At 50.0% G+C, this 26,010-nt stretch overlaps 1 protein-coding gene across 1 annotated transcript in view; it reads right to left on the bottom strand.

The window, feature by feature from the left end:
* Nucleotides 1-26,010, bottom strand: part of PTPN5 (protein tyrosine phosphatase non-receptor type 5) — a 70,260-nt gene that overhangs the window by 30,036 nt on the left and 14,214 nt on the right. Inside the window, exon 2 of the mRNA XM_045291140.1 lies at nucleotides 13,350-13,426. Within this exon, the coding sequence (XP_045147075.1) occupies nucleotides 13,350-13,426 (77 nt within the window). The remainder of the gene's footprint in view (nucleotides 1-13,349; nucleotides 13,427-26,010) is intronic.

The following is a 26,010-nucleotide window of genomic DNA, read 5'->3' as shown; positions in this document are numbered from 1 at the left end:
GAATGTACAAATGCGCTTTACACAATTGATGTGTGTATGGATTGTGATAAGAGTTGTATGAGCCCCTAATAAAATGATTAAAAAAAAAAAAGATTAGAGGGTCTTTAAGGGCCTTTCCAGTTCTAAAGACCTACTGCTCTACGAAAAGTAACTAAGCCTCTGCTTGGGTTTAATTCAATGGCTTTTCATTGTCTTTAAGACCAATCCCACTCCCTGCAGGGCCAACAAGGAGGGTGGGTCAATGAGCAGGCTCTGGCCCCAGTCTCCACCCACACCACTTCCCTCTTGTTCTCTGTGCTCCAGATTCTTCTTGGAGGCTCTGCTCCAGGCTGTAAATCTCACATCTCACACAGTCCCTGAGGGCCAGCTAAGGTGGTGTTCACCACTTGCGGTGGTGGTAGGGGTAGGTGGAGCCGTCCTGTCAACAATCCTAGCTAACCCAGGTGTGGCAGATGTACGCCCTGGAGCCAGGTCAGGGTACATACAGCACCTTGGCTGGATTTTAGAAGCAGGAGCAAGGAGAGAAAACACTAGCAAGCACAATGAGATCTAACGCAACCCTATCTACATAAACTAAAAATAAATCAAGCAGAGCAGTGGCTGTGGAGTCAGTTCTGACTCATGGTGGCCCCATGTATGGCAGAACAGAACTGTACCACACAGAGCGTTCAATGGCTAGTGTGGGGGAAGTCGTGTGCCAGGTCTTTCTTCCAAGGTGCCTTGTGCAGATTGGAATAAGGCCAACCTTTTGGTCAACAGACAAGCCCATTTATGGTTTGCAATCCCGGGGACTTCAGTACAGGGACACAAAACACCACCCTCTCTTTTGGTATACAAAAACAAGAAGATACCTATGGGTTAAAATAGTTTTATCAGCATATAATTCACAGACTGCCATTGAGTCAATGCTGTGGGTTTTGGAGACTCTGTCTATGGGAGTAGAAAGCCCAGTCTTTGTCCCTGAGAGCTGTTGGTAGTTTCGAACTGCCGATCATGCCGATCGCAGCCCAACTCTCATAACGACAACACCACCGGGGCTCTTCTGTAATTCACATACCACACAATTCAATCATGCTTTATGTTGTCCATCCCCTAGGGAGGGGGTTATATGTAGACCCTTGTAATCGGTTCCCCCTTTCCACCTCACCTTCCCTCCACCCTCCCACTATTGCCACTCTCACCACTGGTCCTGAAGGGATCATCTGTCCTGGATTCCCTGTGTTTCCAGTTCCTATCTGTACCAGTGTACATCCTCTGGTCTAGCCAGATTTGTAAGGTAGAATTGGAATCCAGTTTTTCATACTTTTTTTCCGGCTTTCTTTTTGATTGAGGTTTTTCTGTTTTGTTTTGTCATTGTTTGGGGGATTTTGTTGTTGTTGCTTGTTTGTGTGATTACTTCCTGTTTGGGTTTTGTGTGATTTTCTGTATATGAAATCCAGGCTAGGTAAATCCCAAGACATCGTCATTGGATTAGGAATTACCTAGGAGCATGGCATGGGGAGGTTGAGGTTCAACTGGCTAGCTAACAACAGTGAGGATGAGAAGAAAATGCTCCAAAATGGATTGTGGTGATGTCGGATAGTGTAAGATATGGCAAAATAATAATTCATAAATTATCAAGGGTTCATGAGGGAGGGGGAGTGGAAAGGGAGGGGAAAAATGAGGAGCTGATATCAAGGGCTCAAGTAGAAAGCAAATGTTTTGAGAATGATGATGGCAACAACTGTACAAATGTGCTTGACACAATGGATGTATATATGTGCATTTTGATAAGAGTTGTACAAGCCCCCAATACAATGATTAAAAAAACCCAAAAATGGAAACAACCTTAAAGTGGGTCAAAAGAGAGATCAAATGATAAGGTGTTATCGTTTAGCCTCACTACATCTGAACATGATGCTTGGTTAGGAAGCAGGGCAGGTTAAAAGAGGAACACCTTAAACAAACTGGACGGACACAGTGGCTGCATTGATGGGCTCAAACATAAGAACAATTGTGAGGATGGCACAGGCCCGGGCGACGCTTCCTTCTATTGTTCATGGGGTCACTACGAGTTGGAGGCACCTAACAACAACATCTCCCATAATAGACTTGACACTGCTCTCAGTCTGACAGCAAGCCTGTTCACATCCCTGGACTATGGCCAGAGGGTAGTCGATAGAGGCTTAATCCACGTGGGGACCCTGCAAATGGATTTTGGGTTTCCACTGTCATCTATAGCCTTCTGAAAACTGGGTGCTCAGAATTTAAATTCTGATGCCATCCTCTCTTCAGATTTGGATTTTATTATTTGCACTCCCTGGATCACACAGGCTGGTGTGCTTAAGATGATGCATATGGAACTCATCAAAATGGTCAGCCATGGAGAGACGAGGGATGGACATGGGAATGAAAAGGAAAGAGATGAATAAAATCACAAAGTCAGGCTGAGAGGTGGGGCTAAGGGCAGAAGAGTACTGTGCTTTCAAAACCGGCTGCAATGTGCACAGTGTTGTCTTTGTTCAGGAAAATAGTGTGCAGTGGGCAGTTTGGGGCAGGCCGTGAAGTGATTCATCCAAGATCCCAAGCTTGAAAACAGCATAACCCAGATTCTGAATCCAATAAAAAAGCAACCATAAAAAATGGCATGCAAGTAAGACTTTATGGCTTACAAAAATCTAGTGTTGGTCACCATATCACTGAATTACCACCGCACCATAAGAAGACTGCGTTTTTCTCTTACAGGGCAGTGGGCCAGTCTGAGAGGGTGATGCAGAACAAGGTCTCCTCCAATATATCTGTGAGAGGCAATTCCCAGGCCTCGTCCTTGAAACCCAATGCCCAGTCAATACAAACACACTCACTACTGCTTTCAGGATATCCTAGGAATGTATCCCTGTGCTTTAGAGAGCCCTGCTTCAATCTTTTACCAGGCACTCCCTCCCTGTGAGGGGTGAGGTGTCCACTGAGCCCAAGAGACTTCCCCACTTGGAACCAGTTCCTCCCTGTAGACAAGGGGTGGGGGACATCTGGCCCTCAGGCTGTATGTTGTTGTTCTTAGGTGCCAGTGAACCGGTTCCGACCCAGAGACCTTATGCATAATAGGTTGAAATGCTGCCCGGTCCTGCACCATCCTCACAATTGTTCCCATGCTTGAGCCCATTGTTGCAGCCACGGTGTCAATTTGTCCTCTTGAGACCTTTCGCTTTTTTGTTGCCTCTCCACTTTACCAAACATGAAGTCCTTCTCCAGTGACTGGCCACATGTCCAAAGTCTTGCCATCCTTGCCTCTAAGGAGCACTTTAGCCTCCCTTCTTCCAAGACAGACAGGTTTGTCTTTTTAGCCATCCATGGTATTTTCAATATTTTTCACCAGTACCACAATTCAAATTCAATTCTTTGTTCAATGATCAATTTTCACATGCATATGAAGCAACTGAAAATACCGTGGCTTGGCCAGGGGCACCTTAATCCTCAAAGTAACATCCTTGCTTTTCAATGCTCTAAAGAGGTCTTGTGCAGCAGATTTGTCTAACGCAATACGTGTTTTGATCTCTTGACTGCTGCTTCCATGAATATTGATGATGGATCCAAGCAAGACAAAATCCTTGACAACTTTAACCTTTTCTCCATTTATCAGGATGTTACAAACTGGTCTAATTGTGAAGAGTTTGGTCTTCCTTCATTGAGTTGTAGTCCACACTGAAGGCTGCAATCCTTGATCTTCATCAGCAAGTGCTTCAAATCCTCCTCATTTTCAGCAAGGGAGTAGACCGATTCAATAAATATGGTGAGTGGATCAAACTCTGACATGCAGCTTTCCTGATTTTAAACCATGCAGTGTCCCCTTGTTCTATTCACACCATTGCCTCTTGATCCGTGTACAAGTTTTGCATGAACACAATGAAATGTTCTAGAATTCCCATTCTTCTCAAGGCTATCCATAGTTTGTTATGATCCACATAGTCGTAGTCAATAAAACACAAGTAAACATCTTCATGGTCTTCTCTGCTTTCAGCCACAATCTACCTGACAATGATATGCCTTGTTCCACGTCCATTTTTGAATCCAGCCTGAACCTTTGGCAGCTCCCTGTCAATATACTGCTGCAACCATAGTTAGATGAGGTGCTAGTTACAAAATCTGGTGTCAATTTGGGACTTGAATGGATTAAGAGTGAAGGGGTGGAGTCTAGTCTGTCAATTGGGTGATAGCCAATGAGGCTGCTGTGTGGGCATGGCCTTCCCCTGAGGATTCTGGGAACTCCTGTATTTCCTCCTTGGAGGCGGGAGACTCTCTCTCTATGCTGACGCCCTGGAGAGACACTCTACTGACAAGACACATAGCACTATGCTGATAGACCTTGTACCCTGAGAACTGGAAGAGCCATGCGGCGATCTCTGCCAGTGCTGAGATGCTTCTACCACCCCTGGATCCACAAGACTTTGCACCGACTGGCCTGTGATTGTCCTGCATTCGGTGTCATTGCATGTGTGTACTGAGTCTGAAGAGGAGTTTATAGATTGGTATCAGGTATATGGGCTAATATCGGACTTATAGACTTGATCTGGACTAGGCTGGGATGTTTTCTTAATATTCAACTGCTCTTGTACATAAAGCTCTTTTTATACCCATATGAGTGTCTATGAATTTGTTTCTCTAGTCTACCCGGACTAACACAGATGATCTTTGATATTGTTCTCTAATTTGAGCATTCTGTTGGGTCATCTTTCTTTGGAATGGGCACAAATATGGATCTCTTCCAGTGAGTTGGCCAACTAGCTGTCTTAAAAATTTCCTGGTACAGAGGAGTGCTTCCAGTGCTTCATCAGCTTGTTGAAACATTTCAGTTGGTATTCTACCAATTGATGAAACCTTATTTTTGGCGAATGCTTTCAGCACAGCTTGGACTTCCTTCAGAACTATTGGTTCTTGCTCATGTGCTACCTCCTGAAATTGTGGAATGTCTACTAGTTGTTTTTGTTACACCATGTATTTTCTCTACCTTCTTTTGATGCTTCTTGCATCATTCAATATTTTGCCCATAGCACCTTTCAATATTGTAACTCAAGGCTTGAACTTTCACTTGAGTTCTTTCTGTTTGAAATATGTTGAGTGTGCTCTCTTCCTTTCTGGTTTTCTAGCTCTAGGTCTTTGCACATTTCCTTATTATGTTTTACTTTGTCTTCTTGAGCTGCCCTTTGAAATGTTCTATTCAGCTCTTTGTCCTTATGATTTTTGCCATTTGATTTAGCTACTCTATGATTTAAGAACAAGTTTCAGAGTGCCTTCTGACATCCGCTTTGATCTTTTCTTTCCTGTTGTTTTATTGACCTTTTTCTTTCTTTATGAAGGATGTTCTTGATGTCTTCCCACAGCTCTTCAGATGGTCTGTCATTAGCATTCAATGTGTCAAATCTGTTCTTGAGATGTTCTTGAGACTCAGGTGCGATAGACTCGAGGTGGTGTTCTGGCTCCCTTGGACTTTTAATTTCCTTCAGTTTCAACCTGAACTTACATATAAGCAATTGATGGTTTGTTCCACAGTCAGCCTCTGGCCAGGTTTTAGCTGCTGATATTGAGCTTCTCTATAGTCTCTTCCCACAGATGTAGTCACTTTGGTTTCTGAGTGTTCCTTCTAGACCAGTCCATGTGTATAATCACCTTTTGTGTTGTTGAGAAGAGGGATTTGCTATGAACAAGTTGCTGGTCTTGCAAAATTCTATCACGCGGTCTCTAGCTTCATTTCTATCAGTATGATCACGTTTGTTTTCAAACTACCGCTCCTTTCTTTTCATTTTCAACTTTTGCATTCCAATCACTGATAATTATCAATGCGTCTTGATTGCATGTTTGATCAATTTCAGACCGAAGGAGTTGGTAGAATTCTTCAATTTCTTCATAACCAGCTTTTGTGGCTGGTGCATAAATATGAATAATAGTTGTATTGATTGGATTTCCTTGAAGGCAGATAGATATGATCCTATCACAGACAGCATTGCACTTCGAGATTGATTTTTACAATGCCCTTTTTTTTTTAGTTCAACATACTTGTTTTATTTTAAAATCATTTTATTGGGGGCCCCTTACAGCTCTTATAATATTCCATACATCAATTGTATCAGGCATATTTGTACATATGTTGCCATCATCATTTTCTAAACAGTTACTTTCTATTTGAGACCTTGGTATCAGCTCCTCTTTACAATGTCTTTTTTGACAACAAATACAGAGTGCCCTCTGACCCAAGGTGTCCATCCTCCAGCACTACACTCGACAACGATCTGCTTCTACTGGTATCTGGGAATGTTCGGGACCTATGCATAAGATCTTTAGTGGCTGGTTCTTCCGAAGTGGGCAGGCAATTCCTTCTGCGTTGTCTGTTCTTCATCTCAAAGCTCCACTGAAGCCTGTTCACTTTGGGTGATCCTGCTGGCATTTGCAATACCGGTGACATAGCTTCCAGCATCACACAATCCACTACAGTAGGTTAGACTGACAGACAAGTGGTAGTCAGGCCACAGAGCAACAACAATGAAAATTTAAAAAAACCAACAACATCGCTGCCACAGAGGGGATGCCGATGCCTGGCAACACTATAGGGCAGGGTAGAACTGCCCTTGTGAGTTTCTGAGACTTAACTGTTGATAGGAATAGAAAGCCCTGTCTTTCTCCTGAGGAGTGGCTGGGGGTTTCAAACTGCTGACCTTGAGGATCATAGCCCATTCTGCTGCCAGGGCTCCTCAGGCCATATAAGGCCCTTGAAATCAGCAATCATCAATACCAGCTAACATCACATGCCTCACCAAAGAGAATCAATTCCAGCCATCACACAAATAGTGAGTTAGTGATGTTATAAATATCCAAATGGCCCTCGGGAGGAAAAAGGTTCCCTATTCCTACATTAGACTATATTCTGGGTGCCCAGAACCCACATGGGGCTCAGGAATGCATGCTGATGGGCCCTTGTGATACTAGCCAGAGCCAGGGTGGGGAGAAAGCTGGTGGGCTAAGGCTTTCTTTATGCCTCATATTTTGGTACAGAACTCAGAAATCTAAATTTTAACCTGGTCGTTAAGCTAATTTCAAACCAAAGAGCATCCATTACCCTCTAGTCGACCCTACAGGACACAATAGACCTGCTCTACCAGATTTCCAAAGTGGTAATCTTTACAGAAGCCAACGGTCACATTTTCCTCCCAGGGCGGGGTTGGTAGATGGCTGACCTTTCAGTTAGGAGAGCTTCACCACCGTGCCACTAGGGCTCCTTTAAAAACACACAACATCCCCACTGGTTGTGATTTGGGTGAAAGCTTACAGAGAACACTGGTTTTCCATTTGACAACTTGTACACGTTTTGTTCTGTGACATCCACGGCGATCCCTACGGTGCACTGGGTTCTTCCCACTGTCTTCCCATGTTGACCTCTCCCACCTGTGCCTCTCTCCTCTCCCACCCATCTGTCTCTCCGCCACTTTCCTGCCTGCTGAGCGTTGTCTCTGCCCCTGTGTGCTCCAACGGTGGATTGTTCTAAAGACGGAGAACCTCCCGTGTTTGGTTCACTGAACAGGCCTATTTATCGGATGGAAGTTAACCACGGAGGTGAGGCCTAAGGGTTCCAAGCCTAAAGGGTTCCACTAGTACCTACCAGACCAGGAAGCCTGCTTTATTGAAAAATGATTTTGATTTTATTCCACATTTTTCTCCCACTCTCTCCAGGACATCCTATTGTGCTTCCTTTCTGTACAGCCAGTGGCGGGAGCCAGGTACCACCTAGCTCTTTTGGTCCCAGGGGTGTGGAGGCTGTGGTTCATGCTACCCATTAGCCCTGCAGACGAACTGTTTCTTTGCATCCTTCTTTCTCTTCACTCTTCTTGCTCCCAATAGGGAAAGCCCAGTAAGTGCACCGGAGATGGTCACTCACAGAGCTTTTGAGAGCCCAGTTGCTACTCACCAAAGTAGGGTAGAACATAGTTTTTTAGGGGCTAAGGGTTCCTTTCTTAAACTCATGAGAAAGGCGCATTTGTTACTATAGAAGGACTAACCCAGCTAACCTATACCGCCATAGACTGAATTTTGACTCACAGGGACCCTGGATAGGGTTTTTGAGGCTATCAATCTCTACGGGAGCAAATAACCTCATCTTTCTCCTGCAAAGCAGCTCATGGTTTTGAACCACTGACCTTGTAGTTAGTAGTCCAGTGGTTATCCATCTGTGCCACTAGGACTCCATAGTAGGAAGACAGACATATTTTATTCAACAGTCTTGATGATCTTGATTGCTATTTTTAACCACTTAGACATTATCTATCTATATATTTAACTACTTAGACTGTGTGTGTGTGTAAGTCCTACAAATTTTAGGAGTGAACCCATACTCAGCCAAGCTCAACACGGCAATAGCAAGAAATGCCAGAGCATCAAGGATTTCAACTACAAAGGTGGAATACTGTTGGTAATGGAAGTGGGGAGCAAAGGACAGGGCATGGGAAGAGAGGTTCAGGAGAGGGAGAAGCGAGGATTCGGAAGAATCTGAAAGCTCATCAAGAGGATGCTCTGGTGGATGAAGGAGGCTCCAGATAACTTCCTCCTCCCATCAAGAGTGGCGTGGGCTTCTCTCCCCCTGAGTCTTGGCTGGCCCTCTGATCAACTGGCCTTGATAAAGAACGCGTGCAAAGTGACACTGTAATTCCTGCAACGGAGTCTTACAAGAGCTGAAGCTTCTGTTTTTGGCCCTGATAGGACACTCTTTGGAAACCAGCTGCCATGTAAGATCACCCCGAGAACATTGTGCTGTAAGGCAGCTCAAGTTACGCACATGGAAGAAAGGTGAAGGGGAGGATCACTGAGGTAAAGCTTTCTTGGACCTTCTAGCCCAGCACAAGACTAGGTGAATGCAGCCAACGGGTACCATGTAAAACAGAACAACCACCTCACTTAGCCCCATATGACCTTCAGAATCATGAGCAAATAAAATAGCCTTGTTTTAAGTCCCTGCTGTTTCGAGAATTTGGAGGTAGGTAGTGTGCTGGTTAAGGCCATGTGCTAATTTGGGGGTGGAGCTGTGACTCTTCATTGGCTTGGCAGGTATGGGGTAGCCTTCCTCCTTGATGAGCACTAGCACAATGTAATCATCTCCACAGTGAGAAGGGCTGTGAGTGGCCAATCAACGAAAGGGCGTGTCCTCAGGGGCATAGCCTGCTTCCAGTATCTGTGAGGCTCTAGCCAAGCTAGCTTGCTTTCTTGCTGGGTCTGGATCTTGTATCTGGTTCATCATCTTGCCCTCTGGTTTCTTTGGACTTGGGTCAGAGGCCTGCCCTATTGCCTGCCGCTCATGGGACTCATTACCAGCCTGCCGTCTTACCTTAGATTTATTTGTCTCTGCAGCTAACAATCTGCTGTCTGACCTGTTGATCTTGGGTTTAATCAGTCCCTGCAGCTATATAAGACAGGAGAAACTTCCAACCTGGCATCTGACCCGTGGACTTGCCAGCTTCTCCAACTGCATGAACCATTTCCTTGAGCGATAGCTCTCCACATAAATGTATAATCTTTACTGGTGTGGCTTCCCTAGAGAACCCAACCTGAGACAGGGAGCAACAGATAACCAAGACAGCTGCTGAGACCCAAACAAAAGCAAAGCGCTCCAGTGGAAGAATGAGACACACACACACACACACACACACACACACACACACACACACAGAACTTGCTCAGAGCTGAGGTGACTAGTCACTGGGCCAGGGCAAAGAGAAAGGTGACAGTGACTGTCTTAGGAATGAGATGGATGGACATCTCTCTGAAGGGCTAACATCTTTGCAGAGGCAGGAGACTGGACCACCAGATGGGCTCTTTTCTGGTTACACAGGGTCTCTTGCTAGTGTCATCACACATCCTGGCAACTCCCTAGGCTATCACAATTCTTTCTAGTTGGATGCAGGGCAAAATGGATGTTGACCTCTTTGGCAACTTCAGCTTAATTCTGCAAGTAGATGACACCCCTGCTGAACCTGTGCTGGCTCTGTGAGTCGCCAGGCCTGCACAAGGTGTCATGACATAGTCACAAAGTGACCCAGTCTACTCTTCCGTCAAAGACTTGGCCTGGACTTGACAATGAGTCTTGGGAGTGGGGGTGGGGTGGGGGTGGTTGCATGACGATGGGAAGGCTTCTCTTTCCACACTCTATGTCTTGGGGCAATCATCACCACAACCATTAGTACCATTTATTGTACCCTCCTGATGAGCAATTTGCATTCACTGACCCATTTAATCATCCCAAAATTCCTGCCGAGATCCTAATATCCCATGATCCTCATTTTTAGAGTAAAAAATTGGAGCTCAAAGCACTTAAGTAATTTTCCTGAGATCATGCTGCTGGTCAGAGGCAGAGCTGGGATTTGATGCCAGGTCTGTCTGCTTCCCCACAGCATCCTGAGGCTTCTGTCTCGACATACACCCTAATGACTGAGAAGACGTAACTCCCACTGTTGCTGATCAGTGGGGTGCTTGGATTAACCAATTTCTCTTCTCAATGCAAGGTATCTAGTTAGGGTCCTTTGCACATACAAGTGGTATTTTGTTTTCCTTTATTTATTCTGAAGACTAAAGTCAAAATAACTCATTGTAGCCGGCGAAACTGTTGGGTGTAGGTAGGCACAAGCAAGATCTCAGCAATGAGACGCTGTCTGGTCTGTCTTCTCTCCATATGCCCATCTATGTTCCTGCACCTGCTCCCAATCCAGTATGTTCCAGTACTAACCCTCAGCCTGAGGGTTCTGTAACGAGTTAGCAGATGGGGGACAAGTCACTCTGATCTTTCAATTGCTTTGATAGCAGGTTCCTAAAGACACGAACTGGGGCCACCTGCTCATCTTTCAGGTCACAGTTTAAAGGCTATTTCTTCCAGGACGTCTTCACTGACCCCAAGATAAGGCTACATTCTTCCATAGTTCCTTGAGTTCTTCCAGCACCTGGATGCTGTCTCTCTTGGCTTTTGTTATATCATGGGCACCTAGCACAGTGTTGGCCACCAAGTGGACACGTGATAAGGATTTGTTGAATCAATGAAAGGGTTGGGCAGTTCATTGGCCTCTATTGATCTCTGGCCCAAGGCCTAAACAGTGTCACACTGGGACCCAGTAGGAAAGCTCTGCCCTCACTCTCTCTGAGGGGCAGTAGCTGCTGCAGGAGGAGACCAGGCATGCTCAATGCAGGTCTCCACTTTTCTTTCTACAATGACACCCGAGGCTTCTCGCTGAGACGGCGATCTTGTCCCTAGCCTCAGAGGAGAGTGTACTTTGTATCCAAATGATGCACAGCCCTGCTCTTAGGACAGAGCCAGGGATCGCTTTCAAGGCACGGAGACTTACTGATGCCCCTAGTCCTCTCCGGGGGTCATTCACTGCTCTTGATTCCATTTTTATTCATGGAGGACTGGGAGCCCAGGCAGGCTAAGAGAACACACACACACACACACACACACACACACACACACACACACCACACACCAGCCAGACTCAAACGCACACCCCTGCATGTCCGCCACTCTCCGGGCTCCATACAGCACACACTAGTTTCCATGGCTTTCTTTCCAGCCAGCGGGGCGTCCCTGATGGTAGCATCATTTCTGAATTCTATGACTCATGAGTGAATCACAGAACTGTTGAATAGCTGAAAGGGACTTTTGACGTCATCTAGACCTCCCACCCATTGGGGAACTTTCCGCTCCCAAGTCTATCTAGTTCTCCATCACTTGAATGCCTCTCGTGATGGAACATGGGCGTTTTTCTTCTTCTTGAATTTCGAGTTCTGTGGCTGGACCACTTGTAGAGACAGAAAGGAAGTTCTGTATCCTTTGGATACAGGCGTTTCTTCACTGTCCATGTGTTGGCCACCCTCCTGGGCTACACAGAATGAACGTGCCCCCTTTACAAGACAGCCCTTCAGGTATCCACAAGCAGCTTGCATATCCACGTTGAAAATCTTTTTCTCCAAACAGATCACTTCTGCCCAGTGACTTCTCCCGTCCTTGGGTGTCAATCCTAGAACCTTCTCTGCACACCTGCCAAAGGTGTCTCATAGATGTTTTGAGCAATGGCACCCCTACTGGAGAAGGGGGTAACTGCACAAAGGCTTTGCTCACTTGGAGGTTGGAGATGCTGTTTATTTTAAAGAATAGTCACTTCAGAATAACACCTAGGTGCCTTTAGTGTCCATCTGACTGAGGGACACACGAAAGCTCATTCCAATGATGTGATGACACTACAGGTCTGGAATTTCACAGAACTTGAAAGACTGATTGATTTTTTTTTTTAAACAAAAAGCTTTGGAAGGATAGGTATTTAAAAAGTGTATGTTAGTGTTTTTTGGGTATGTTTTCCTGTATGGGAAATCCAAGATAGGTAAATCTATAGAGACAGTAATTGGATCAATGGTTTCTTGGGGGAGGGTTGGGGGAAATGGGGAGCTAATTACAACGAATACAAGACGAAAACGTTCTAACACTGCTGGGGGTGATGATTGCACAACTCTTCTTGATGTGACTGAACGAATGAACTGTGTGATGTGCGACTTATAAGCCCATAAAACTGCTTAAAAGGTAGGCGGTTTTGAATGGTTGTGGCAACTTTTCTTTTTGAAATGGCCTTTGTTTCTAACGGGGCTACGATGCACATCTACAGGACAGTGACGACGGCAACAAGCACAAAATCCACCATACAGGTGCCAGAGAGAATGATGAACACGAAATCAGCCTCCTCTTTTTATGGCTTCCAAGAGTGTGCATTACTTCTGGTGCATCTGGCCTACAACTGGCAGATGCTGCCACCTCCTGGTAATGTCCCCATGGTGACTGTCATTGCCCGTGGTCAGATGACCAGGCTCCCCCCAGGTGTGGCCAACCAGATTCTGGTGGCCTGATTTTACCCTCACAGTCAGGTATCCCCACATCACCGACCCCTCCCTTGGTTCAGGCCACATTCAGAGTCTAGGCATGTGCTTCTTCCTGATCTTACCTCTGGAGTTCCTTAGGTCCCTAATGCACCATGGGTGGGTGGTCATGTCCCCACCAGCCCTGGAGTCCCCAGCTCGTCCTCCTTCTCTCCCTCCCCTGCCAGCACAGCCTTAGCTGCCTGCTTTCCCTTCTACGAGAGTCCAGGGAAACTCCAAGTGTGAACAGGTCAGAACGACATCACGGATTGACAAACCAAATCCCCACGTAAGTGCAGACCTACGGACTAGCTGAGTCACTCCTTTCTGATGAGCTCATCCTAACCAGCTTCACACCGGCCCCAGCCCCAGCCCCAGCGTGGGATCTCTCCCTCCACGTGGACGGCGCTCCAGGGGGGCGGCTGGTCTCTGGGAAGACTCACCCGGCAGCCTCTCACTGCAGCACATGTCCGGGGCCCCTCCCTCGGAGTCATCAGCAGCACGGTTCTCTCTCTCACTCCTGTAGCAGGATGGGAAATAGGAGATGATGCTGTTGAGCTGGAACAAGGCAAACCCTGAGCCGAGATTAAAAAAAAAAAAAAAAAAAAGCTTTTTTCTCCTGCATCCTAGGCCGTTTTGAGTAAGACCACCCCATGAGAGAGACCTGAGGACAAGACCAACCTACGATGACGGGGTCAAGCTGTGGAGAAGGGAAAAGAATCAGGCCGGTGTCTCCCCTGCATGGGCGCATCAGTAGCATTGCCTCAGTACAACCATCAACCACCACCACGACCATCGCCATCACCATCACGGCTCCTAACGTGTGAAGCGCTGCACCAACGTAACCACATTCAATCCTCACCAGGACCCTATGCCCATTCAATCCATAGTCCTCACCAGGACTATGCCCGAGGGATCAGCACACAGTTTCAGTGGGAGATTGAGAGACTTGCTCAAGGTCACACAGTTCACTAGGGTGGCAGTGGGTTGGAAGTGACAGTCCAGGAGTCTGGGATCCTGCTCTCACTCCTGTGCGGTCCTGCCCTGTGGTTTCTGTGGGTTGAGCCCTGGAGGAGAGTGCAGAGGGAGCTGAGGCACACACAGCCCTCTTCCCAGCTCTCCAAGGTCTGCCAGGGCACAGCGCAGCTGGGGCTCCCTGTACAAGCTCCCAAGCAATGGGAAGTGGCATGCAAAATTCCCCAGACATTCCTAGGGTAAGTAGCTATAGGTTTATTTTCCATCCTCCTCCATGTTTTCTTGAAATTCAGAAACTTCTCTTTCTAATCTAGACACCTTACAAGAAGGTTCTAGCATCCATCTTTTCTCCCTTACCAGTAGGCTGAAAAAAAAAAAAGGCTGTTGGAGACCAGCCAGATCCTATGAAGTGTCCTTCATGCAGAGACATCCTGAGAGCAATGACACAGCTCACAGAGCTTCCTTCCCTCCTCTAGGGATGGCTCAAAATCCAGGCATGGACTCCTGTGGCCCATCTGCCCGTCATGTCACTGACGCCTGACTGCTCCAGGGTTGCATATACAAGCTGGGCAGGGCCAAAGCAAACCCTGTCCTCTTGTACATTGAATGCAGACCTACTAGGGGGCCTGGAGCCTGCGGTTGCTAGCACTTAATCATAGTCACTGCAGTGCTTGAGAGAAGGCCTGCCTCCACGGGTCTCAGAGCTCCTTCTATACCACCTGTCCTGAGTCTTGATTGGGCAACATGTCCCTCAAGACCAGGAGAGGCCCTAGGATCCTTCCAATACACCCCGGCACATTAGCTTAGGCCAGCTGGATGCGATTTCTGGTGTTGGCCACCCAAAGAATGTCTATGAAAGCCTCCCTCGCATCCTCCTCCCAAGGAGTCCATGAGGCCAGCTGCCTCCCTCCCTGCTAGGACTTCCCCTCTCAGTGGTCCTCGGGCCTCTCTCAGGCTCAGCTGTGGATTTTAAACAAGGGAGGGTAGGCAGGCCGAGTGAGGGTGACCCCTCTCCCTCTGGACATGTTCAGCTCTCCATTGAAATTGCGTGTTTTAATTTCCCCTCTCTCCGACGGATAGTCTTTGAGAATCTCGACCCTCAGAAATCAGCTCTCCTGCAGTTTGTCTCTTGAGTCCCTCCTCCTTCTCTGTCCGTCATCTCCAACTTCATCCAAGCCGACACCACCCAGCATCTGCTCAGCTTGGCCTCCACTGTACGTATTTCCCACATAGGCCAGTGCATATGGTTACATAGGCGATGCATTTTTTAACCTGCACAACGGGACGTGGCAGCCGTGAGTCAGAGCTGACTCTTTAAACCCAACATTTATCATCTAACCTTCCTTTAAAAACTCCTCCACTGGGATCCGACTGGACCGAGGAGGAGCCCCGGCGGGGTGGTGGTTTCCATCTGGGCTGTTCGGCACAAGGCCTGCAGTGCTAAGCCACAGCCTCTCTGCAGAAGCAAGAGGGCGTTTCTACTCTCCTCAGGGGCAGCTCTTCCTTGTACGGGTAGGGTTCCTATGCGTGAGAACCGACTTGATGGCAGCAAGTTTGGTTGCGTTTTATTGAGCTTAGAAACAAGAGGAAACTTTCAGGTGGCTCACTAGGTTGTGCGCAGTGCCCGGGTAGGCAGAGTTTTCAGTGGGTGATTTCTCAGAAGCAGGTCACCCAGACTTAAACCTCCAGCTCCCTGGTTCTCAGCCAAGCACACTCACCATGGGAGCGCCCAGAGTGGCACCGTCTAGCCCTAATGGATCCACTGGCCTATCTTGTGGGACCTCTGTGTGCCAGCCGCTGGAGACAGACTCTTCACCACAGTGCCTTTGCATAGGCTTTTCTCTCCTCCCACCGGCTCTACCTCCCGTAGTTTTCATCCTAATCACGTGTAGCGGTTGGGCGTTTCTTTTTAACTTGTGCCATTCTGTGATTGACATCTGCTCCACCATGAGGGCACAGACCGGCTTCAGAGCCTGGCTCCGTGCCTGGCTCAACAAATACCTGTTGCCTACGTGAATGCCGTCCTGGCATGCTTGAGAAATCACCAGGCACCTCAAACACAACCCTCTCTTGAGCTGCCCTGGGGACAGGTCTGCAAGTCACGCGGACGCCCCCTCTACAGTGATGGCATGGAGCAGGCCCAGAATCACGCACATCTGGGAGGCCCCAGGTTTTGGGGAGGAAATGGAGGCACGGAAAGAGGGCCTGACTTGCCTGAGGTTGCACTCCGAGTTGGATGTGGGGGTGGAGAACACATGTCCGCAACGTGAGCTTTTTCTTTCTTTACCCTCAAGACCAATCCAGGTGGAGGGCAGCCCCTAAGGGGTGGCCCCTAGAGGGTCCAGAGTGGTAACCAAGGCCTTCAGAGCCCTCTGGAAGGGGATTCACATGTGACTCACACCTGTTTTCACACCTTCAGCCTCCCAGGCCCAAACCCGTGTTCAGAATAGCTTAATGCTGCATGTACGCAGGGGGCTCTATAAATACGCTTCCTAGAAAATGACTAATTTCATAATCTGGAAAGCAGAAAGAGTAGCACTTCTCAACTGCAGATGAGAACGAGCCAGAGCCCCATTCTCTGTCCTGTCGGCAAAGGACTCGGGCAACCCAGCGAACCCCAAAGGCTGGGCTGTTCTGGGGAAAGCTTAAATCCAATTTCCAGGGAGAAGAGAGGCCTATCCAGCCTGAATGGAGAGGGAGTCCAGCTGTCTGGGCAGCGCCCTTCTCCCTCCCTCCTAAGGTCAGAAAGAGCTACTTGCCAGGGGCGCACTGTGTCCCTTCTCTCTCCCCCGCTCCACTCATGTCCCCTAGGCAGCCGGCGTTGGGAACTGGCCTGTGACGACAGGCAGCAACTGCTGGACTGCCCACCCACTGTTGCTCTTAGAGCCAGAATACCCCAAAGGTGCAGGGGCTGGGGCATCATCCAGCCCATCTCGCATCCCCCTATGGAAAAGCGAGAGCCCAGAGGGATCCAGGACCTTGCCCACGCCCCATTCTTGCCCAGCCCCGAGCACCTCCTGTGAGGAAGGCAGCAGCCCCGAGCTGTGCCAAGAACAGCGGTAGCAGGCCAGGTTCTCCAGGCACAGCTGGTACTTGCTCTCGCTGGCCTCTCGGTGTGCCACTTGGGTGGCTCAGCTCAGCCTGCCATGAGGAGGCAGGTGGAAGTGTTCTCTAACTGGAAGAAGGAAGGCTGTGGCTATGTGAATGAGGGGTCACAGGAGTGAGAACTTCCCTGGTGGGGCAGGCAGCACAGACCAGGCATGGAGATCAGGGGTGTGTGGGACACTGGCACCAAGGCCAGTCGACTGGCCAGGGGGATGGGGAAGCGGATGGGTCAGCGGAGGCATGTGAGCGAGGGTCAGGTATGGATGCCAGGGAGGGGCAGCCCTCTTCCACCTGGCCGTGAGGTCGCACTGGCCCCCACACCCCTGGCCTGGGCTGGGGCTGGGGAGGTGTGTAAGAGGCTAGCAGGGCCTCTTAGTAGCACATGGCGAAGAATGGACATCCGACCCAGTTGGGACCATCGATCTTATCTCAAAGTACTAGGAAAAATTGGGGGTGTGTGTAAACCATTTCCTGCTTTTAAAGCATCCTACAATTCTGTTGGATTGACTACAGTCCCAATGTTTCACAGCCTTCACCACTCTCTGGTCCCAGATCATTCTCAGCAGCCCAGAGTCCCCACCCTGCCAGCCGACTGTTTGCCGGACCAAACCTGTGCATCCCCACTTCTGGCCCTCTGCTTAGGTAGCTCTCTAAGCTGGGAGTGTCCATCCCCTTTGGCCAGATCTTACTCAATCTTTGAGCCTGGCTCACCCACCACCTCATCAGCCAAGCAGAAGCAAGCTCTCTCATCTCTGGGCTCACGCTTCTTTCTGGCTCCAATGTTAGCTGGTTAGGCACCTGCCTCCCCCACTGGGTTTTGAGAGCATCCTCCCAGCCCCTGCAGCCCCCTCTGAGTGCTCAGCACTGGTCTGGGTCCCTCCGTGGAAATGGAGGGTGGTGGCCCCTGGGAATCAAGGCTGGGGGTTCTGAGGGCTTTGCAGGATAGACTCCAGGTAGGACTTTCCAGGCCTGGGAAGACTGACCTGCAGGGAGGCTCAGAACCTCACTCAGATTCTCATCAGTGTTGATGTTGTCTAGGGTGGACAACACACCAACTCCACAGCGGACCAGTCATCAGGCTGACCACAGTCCACCAATGGGTCATCTATCCCAGTGCATGCACCTGCACAGGGCTTGTCCTTCTCCGTGGCTGACTGCGGGGACCCACAGAGGTGGCATGCTCTGTCACCTAGCTGGCCCATAATCCACACCCAAAGGGTCTGAGACGTGCCCAGGACGTGGCCAAGACAGGAAGGACAGGTTGTCCCCAGTGATCGACAATGTAGCTGGATTACAATGAGCCACGCTTCCCACTGTCATTCCCTGCCCCCCAATATCTTATCATGAGTCATCTTCACATACTGCAGACAAGGTCGCAGCACATGATTTGCTGACGTTATCATTCTCAAAGACAGATAAAGGCTAGCTCTATAAAGACACTGATAGCAAAAGAGGAAACAATAATGAAAACACAGGAGCTCTGGTGGCATAGTGGTTATGTGTAGGGCTGCTAATCACAAGATCAGTGGTTCAAAACCACCAGCTGGAGAAAGAGGAGGCTTTCTAGTCCCGTAAAAAAGTCACTGTTGCAGAAACGCACAGGGCCAGTTCTACCCTGCCTATAGGTCACTATGAGCTGGCATCCACTCGATGGCAGTGAATAATGAAAAAAAAAAAAAGTCAACTTATGTCCGAACCAACATCCGGTGGGGTAGTTAGTTGTTGGAACAAAACCCCATCATAAGTTGGGGACTACCTGTATCCTCAGCAGAAAGCAAAGCAGCAATGTGAATGGAGGGGAGAGGCGAGTTTCAGAACACTCAGTGGGGACACTGAGGCCCTGAGAGGTTAGGGTCACGCACTACTATGGACACTTGATATCTCCAGGTTAGTAGGAATCCGGATTTCCCTAGGGAGCTTCCCTTTTCCTTTCCCCCAGGACCCTGAATGACACTTGTCACACGATGGTCCAACACTAGAGCTCAGTTACCTGTGATTTCTCTCATATTCTGGAGCCTTCTAAGAACTGTCTTTCCGGTCTACGTGATGTCTAGTCTGTTTTTGTGTCTGGCAGGGGAAGCACCCGGACTGATGTGTGCAGCAAACTCGTGGAGCAGAGAGAATCCAAGCCCAACACTCCCAATGCTTAGTTCACTGCTATTTTCATCCCGCCAAGCTGCCTGTCCTCCTTGCCCAGCTGTCCACCGTCCGGCCATCTGTCCCCGTGTCTGAGCAGACTGCAAACTCGAGTGTTCTAGATCCCAAACACTGGCTCTGAGTGTTCTCTGCCCAGATCCATGGTGGCTTCTTTTCCATCCTTGCCCTGCTGGTGGGAGAAGGTGGCACGGTGCTGGCAGAGACCCATGGGAAGGGGAGAAAAAAGGATACTCAGAGGCCCAGCCTGCTGAGGGGCTCAGGCAACAAGGGACCAAACCAAATCCACTGCTCTGCAGTTAGTGCTGACGCTGCATGACCCTATCCGACAGAGAAGAGTGGCTGCACAGTGTTTCCCAGGCTGTCGGCCTTTATGGAAACAGATGGCTGTTTGAACTCCTGAGCTTGCTGTTAGTGGCCGAGTACGGCATCCCTGCACCACTAGTCCTGTTGCTGCATCTCCCCTGAGGTTAATCTAGGAGCTGGATTATTCCTTTGTCTAGTACACGTTCACTGAGCACCTACTATGCATAGGCCCTGGGTGTGAGGTTTCGGCATACCCACATGCCCAGGTAGCTCTCCCAGTGCAATGGGGTGTGGGTAAGGGGAGTGGAAACAGCAGGGCAGGCTGCTTATTACGCAGGAGCAGTGCAGGGACTCTTGAGGCCCCCCTCCCAGTGCAGAAGTCAGGGGGTCGTTTCCCAGGACAGAATGCCAACCATGGGTTAGGGGGGCCCACGTGGGACAAAAAGAAGAGTTGTGCCAGGCAGGAGGGCAGGTGAGAGGGCTGGGGCTGGGAGACGCAGCGGCACTTGCCAGGGACGGAGAGAAATTCCACCTGGAAGGGAATATGGGGAGGGTGACCAGTGGGAACCAGGATAATCTTCATAGACATTCCTATGTGGGGTCCCCCCACCCCGCCATACATTTGCAGAGAAGCAAGGCAGGCCTCCTTTCCCTCAGGCTGGGCGGCAGGCCCCAGGGCAGACGTTACTAAAGGAAGCCGTCCTTCCTGACTTGCTCTTCAGGCCTAGGGAGAGGGCAGAGGCCTGCTGGTTGCAGGACTAGTGGATTCCAGGCAGCTACAGGATCCCCAGGGCAGTGGTTCTCCACCTTCCTCGGGCCTCGACCCTTTCATACAGTTCCTCAGTGTGGTGACCCACCCCCCCAACCATCAAATTATTGCCACTTCATCACTGCCATTTTGCTACTGTTATGAATCGGGCAACCCCTGTGAAAGGGTTGTTTGACTCCCAAAGAGGTCATGGCCCACTGGTTGAGAACCACCACTTTAGGGGATGGTTTTTGAGATGCGTGGGCTGGGCTGGATCTTAGCCTCAGGGTGCCCACAGCCAGCAGGTCCTGAGGGGGCCCTGTGTGCTGGGCTGGGCCAGTACTTGGAAACATCATGGTAGGATGGTAGGAGGGGGCACCTCATTATGGTCATGAGTGAATTGCCTACTAGCTGGGGCATTTGGGGAGTTCTGAGTCTGAACTTAAGGAACACAACAAGCGATTCCTTCCAGAGCCTACATTGACGATTAAGTGGTCAACCAGTGCCGAATGGCTTCTTAGCCTGGAACGCGGGCCTGACGGGTGGGTGAAGCAGTCCAGGGAAGAGCTGAAGCTCCCCCAGGAAGCCTTCCTGGGCATGGGCCTCGGCTCTGCTCCAGTCAAGCTGGGGAGCCCTGGTGGCCTAGGGGGTTATGTGTTGGGCTGATAACCGTAAGGTCAGTGGTTCAAGCCTACCAGCTGCTCCCTGGGGAAAGAGATGAGGCTTTCGGCTCCTCTAAAGGTTTACAGCCATGGAAACCCCAGAGGAGGTCTGCCCTGTCTTATGGGGTCGCTGTGGGTCAGAATCAATTTGATGGCAGGGGACTGAATCGAGAGTGTGGCTCTGGGAATGTTCCTTTGCCTCTGGGCCTGCATTTTTCACATCTGTAAGGAGAGGTGGGCAGTACTTCACACACACTGTTGTGGAGAGGATTACTGGCAAATGAAGAAAGTCTGTGGGAATGCCTATCCCATCAGGCACTTGGTAAACATGGATCCTTAGGGATTGTAAAGCAACTAGTGGTGGCAGTGGAGAGGAGAGGAATGAAGGCCAGGGAGGGGGAGGTCAGTGAGGCTGTGGGCAATGAGCACCTTTCTAGAAAAGGGCTGGGAGCCTGCTTTCTGGAGGGTGAACACTGTGGAGGGGTGGGTGGGGGCAGCCTCATCTGCGGAGCCTGTGCCCGTCCTTTGTGAAGAAGGGAAGGCTTTGCCAGGCCTGGAGGTGGCTGTATTTTGGTCATGGTCTCACCGTTTGAGCTGACCCAAGACCCCGCATGAGCTAAATGTACCCCAGGAGGCAATGCTGCCGGTACTCTGAGGTGATGCGGCTGGAGGGAGGGGCGAGCAGCCTTTCTCTCCCAGATCCCAGAGTCAAAGAGAGAAGGGATAAGCAGAGTCGCGAAGCTCCTGTGCTGGTCGTGGTGGCTGGCGCAGCTACGTTAGTGCAATGACAAGTGGTCAGCAGGATCTAGTCCCAGGCCACTAGGTGACCTTGAGCTAGTCTTTCCTAGCTCCAAATGAAAAACCAAAGGGCTGATCCCTTACTTCTAAAGGCCCTTCCCTTAGTGGCAGGCTACTTCTGCACCGTCAAGGTTTCTTGCATTGGATGCTCATGTGGCAGGGAATAGACAGAGGGCGCTCACAGACCAGGGAAGCAAGCCTTGCCCAGCCCTGGGGTGTGGAGGGCAGAGCCGAGTTCAGCTGTGACGGGCCTCTGTCGCAGAGGGTCGTATCTGATTATCAACTGTCTGGTGGGTGGAAGGCCAAAGCATAGTGGAAGAGCAGGATCTCAGCGTTCGAGGGTCACCTTGGTTACCCCTGTGCCTTCCAAGACCCTGAAAACACCCCATTCTGCTCCTTCGCTCCATGCTCCCCTGCCCCACCAGGCACACAGTTTAATTTACAAGGAACAAACTGGCAATCACAAACTTGCAAGTGTGATCACACCTCTTACGGGCGTGTTTTGGATTCTCATTTCTCTCCCTGCCATCGAGTGGATGCGACTCACAGCAACCCCACAGGACAGGGCAGAACTGCCCCTCTGGGTTCCATGACTGTAACTGTTTATGGGAGTAGAAAGCCTACTTTTTCTCCCATGAACCGGCTGGTGGTTTCAATCTGCTGAGCTCGAGGTTAGCCAGCCTGACACGTACCCACGGCTCCACCAGGGCTCCCTTTCCTTAGATGTTCCTATCACACCTTGCAATGTCCCTCTCCCACTCACTGGAAAAAGCCCTTTCCCTTTTCTCCTTGGGAAAATCTTACTTGCTCTTTAAGAGTCTGTCCCCATGCCACCGCCGCAGCAGACTCTTCCGGACTTCAGTAGAATCTTCCTGACTTCCTTCGGAAGAACTGGGTCCCCCACCCAGCCCTGTTCTCATTGTTGCCTCCAGGAATTCTCCCGGGGGCTTGCAACCCAGACTCCCAGACAGCCCAGCCTGGGCACACACTTGTGGTCCCTGAGCACTGCAGCTTCCTCCTGTTGAATGCTGGGTGCTGGGTGTTTGTCAAGCGCTGTCCTGGCATGACATCATTTACTTTTCACGACAACCCGTGCCCTGGGGGCAGAGTAGGAAATGTGTAGTGCTGCTAACTCAAAGATCGGTGGTTTGAAACTACCACGTGCCCTGTGGGTCGAAGATGAGGCTGCCTGTACAGCACAGATTGACAGCCTTGGAAACTTTGGAGCCATTCTGCTCTGTGCTATGGGGTCTGTACTATGAATCAGTACTGCCGTGGTGGTAGTACGGGGATGATGATGTCAACACAGCTTTTACCCCTATTTATAGGGAACCAAGGCTTGGAGAGACGGAGCCACTTACTTAAGGTCACACAGAAGGTAAGGTGAAGACCCAGCTTCAAACTCAGTTTGGCCCAACCCCCAGCGCATGCGTGAAGTCCATGCTTCAAGACCCTGGAGCTCTAATCTCCAGTACGAGAACCTTCCATTTCCCATGTCATCCTTAGCTGGGACCGGGCATCTAGTCAGGAAACATTTCTTGAAAACCGTACTGAAAAAAAAAAGTGGGCTGGGTTTGATCTTTAAATGGATCTTTAAAAATGCTACAACAGGCATGTTTGAAACCACAGGCTTTGGGGTTGGGCTTCTCAAGGATGAGTCAAGGCTCCGCTGCCGCCGCAGGATCCTGGGCACGACCTTTAGCTTCTCTGTGTCTCAGTTTCCTTCGCTGTGAAATGGGGATAGCTGCCCACACCTCACAGGGTTCTTGTGGAGACGGAAAAAACTTTTATTTCCACAGGAGGATTCGCCGTGGAATGCAGGTTTAAAATGCTTACTTAGAACAGGTCCAGGAGGCTCCAAAGCTATGTGGGCTATGGTCAGGCTTTACCTGTTTCCTGGTTAATATGGCCCTTTTCTTTCCATAGCTGAACTTTAAGAAGCCCCAGGATGATGTGAGTCCTGCGTCCTGATCATCCATCACCCCGGAGGCAGGGCAGGTTTGCCAATTTCTGTGGTGTAAATACTTTCGCAGGGCAGATTTCAAGTTGCCCGGGTCATGGTCCTGCTTGCTTGCTCTTGGAGAGCAAAGGTCAGGAGCTACGCCTCAGCTTTCTCAGCTTTCAATTGGACGACTAGTAGCACCTACCTGATGCGGTATGTAGTGAGTTCGTGTGACGTGGCGAAGACTGTCTAGCATGCAGTAGGCTTTGTATTAGTGTGGGCTAGTGTTGTTGTTGTTCACATGACACTTGGATGCCCGCTGCTTAGTCTAGCCCCAAGGGAAAGTAAACTTATGAGACAGAACAGCCAATCCTGTTCCTCACAACAATTTAAAAATGATCCGAGAGCCATATAATATATATTCTTTAAATAAGGAAAAGTTGATGTAATCTTCTAACAGAAACTCACGAGCGTCTTATTTTCGTTTACACGCTCGCTTCAGAGGCACGTGTTTGTGAGGAAAGAACCGCAGACGACTTGTGAGCTGCAGGTCTGGCCCCACAGCGGCCCAATCTCAGAACCCGGACTCCTGCCCTTGACCCTCGCAGGCAGAGTCCCGCCTTGGTCATCTGCTTTCTAAGATTAGGGCCCTGTCTAGTCTGTCTGGCAGCAGCCCCACCCCTGCTCCTGCTCCCCGATGCGGAACGCTGCTTAGCCTGTGGGTTCCACTCCCCCCACCCCACCCCCACCCCCGCCCCAGACTGTACATCATTTTCTGCTTGTGGTCTCTGCCCGCCACAGCTGCCTGGGCCTTGCTCCAGTCGGCCACGGGGACCCTTGCCTGGCATCTGCCCTGCTCTCATAGCTCACAGGGCCCTTCTGCAAGTGCTTGTATGCACGTGTCGAGGAAGAAGCTGAAGTTCACAGCCAGCTCCTGCCATACCCCACTGTGAGGTCTAGCTCTCTGTCGGAGCCTTTGTCCCCCGGCCTCAGGTTCCTTTCTTGTGCCCTCAGGCCTAGAGCCCTGGTCGCTTAGTGGGTAACACAGTGGGCTGCGAACTGCAAGGTGAGCTCTTTGAAACCACCAGCTGCTCTGTGGGAGAAAGATGAGACTTTCTTCTCCCATCACGGGTCGCAGTCTCGGAAATCCACAGAAGTCGTTCTCCCTGGTCCTATAGGGTCGCTGGGAGTTGACATTGCCTCCATCGCCGTAGATGCTCGCAGGGGCCTGGCCTGGCTCACGGCCAGCGGCAGCACAGCTAGGAAAAGCATGGTGCTTCAGGATGTCGTGGACCAGTCAGGCAGATTTTGCCAGAAGTGGACCTGGGAATGGGCCGGGCAGAAGCCGGATTTGGGGGACAATAAGCTGGGCCCGAAGTGCCCTGGTGGCGCAGTGCTTGGCTGCTAAGGGAAAGGTAGGTGAGTGGAACCCCTCCATTGCTCCATGGGAGAAAGACATGGCAGCCTGCTTCTGGGGTGCACAGCCTGGGTGGGGCATCGGGACTCAGTCCCACAGGGTGGCTTGCTCGCTTGTTTGTGGAGGCTCCTTTGTTAGAAGAGAGCCTCACTTGTGAACTAGGAAGAAGCCAACCCCAAACTCACTACCACTGAGGCCAGGACACAGCAGAACTGCCCATGTGGGGGTCTGGGACCGTAACTTTGCGTGGGGGTGGAATAGCCTGCTCTTTCTTCTGCGAAACGGCTGGTGCTTTCGAACTGACCTTGCGGTTAGCAGCCCAACACATAGCCCACTATGTCACCAGGGCCCCCAGGAAGACGCGAAGGCAGTATGGGAACCCAGGAGTCCTGGGGGAAAGAGTCTGACCTCCTGAATCCAGATTTAATGGATATCAACCATCCATATGCTATGTGCTTTCTCATCCCTGGTTTCATCTGATGCCTGTGATACCGTGAGCAGCATCCCCATCTCCTGGACATTCAGAGGGCAGGGGCTGACACGAGCTGATCGTCAGGTTTGCTTCTGCTCACGTGGTCAATGGAGAAGGCGGGAGAGAGGCTGTTCTGAGCCAAGAATGGTTCATCCTCTCACTGCTTCCTGCCAGTAGACAGCTGGGGGCCTGGGATCACAGGCAGGCTGCTATCAGAGACCCCCCTGCCCCCCAAAACACACGAGTTGTGATGAGAATCCCTCCAAACAGGACAGACAGCCCAGCTTGAAGTTGAACATCTCAAGGCAACCATGTTCCTCTTAAAAAAAAAAAAAAAAGATGGAGTTTAGAGGTGCAGAGACTGTTTAAATACTGGGCTCTGCGACTGTGTCCCCATGCATCCCTGGGCCAGCTCTGGGAACCTCCACTTCCCCATCTGTGACACCGAGAATGAAGCACTGCCTACCAGGGCTGTAATGGTGATCACGGGTGGCTGATATTCAGGCAGACGCCGTCTTCGACCCG

Source organism: Echinops telfairi, unplaced genomic scaffold, assembly GCF_000313985.2.
Source record: "Echinops telfairi isolate 266 unplaced genomic scaffold, ASM31398v2 ScPeMD7_60;HRSCAF=208, whole genome shotgun sequence".
NCBI lineage: Eukaryota > Metazoa > Chordata > Mammalia > Afrosoricida > Tenrecidae > Echinops > Echinops telfairi.
This window is presented reverse-complemented; position numbering and strand designations above follow the sequence as displayed.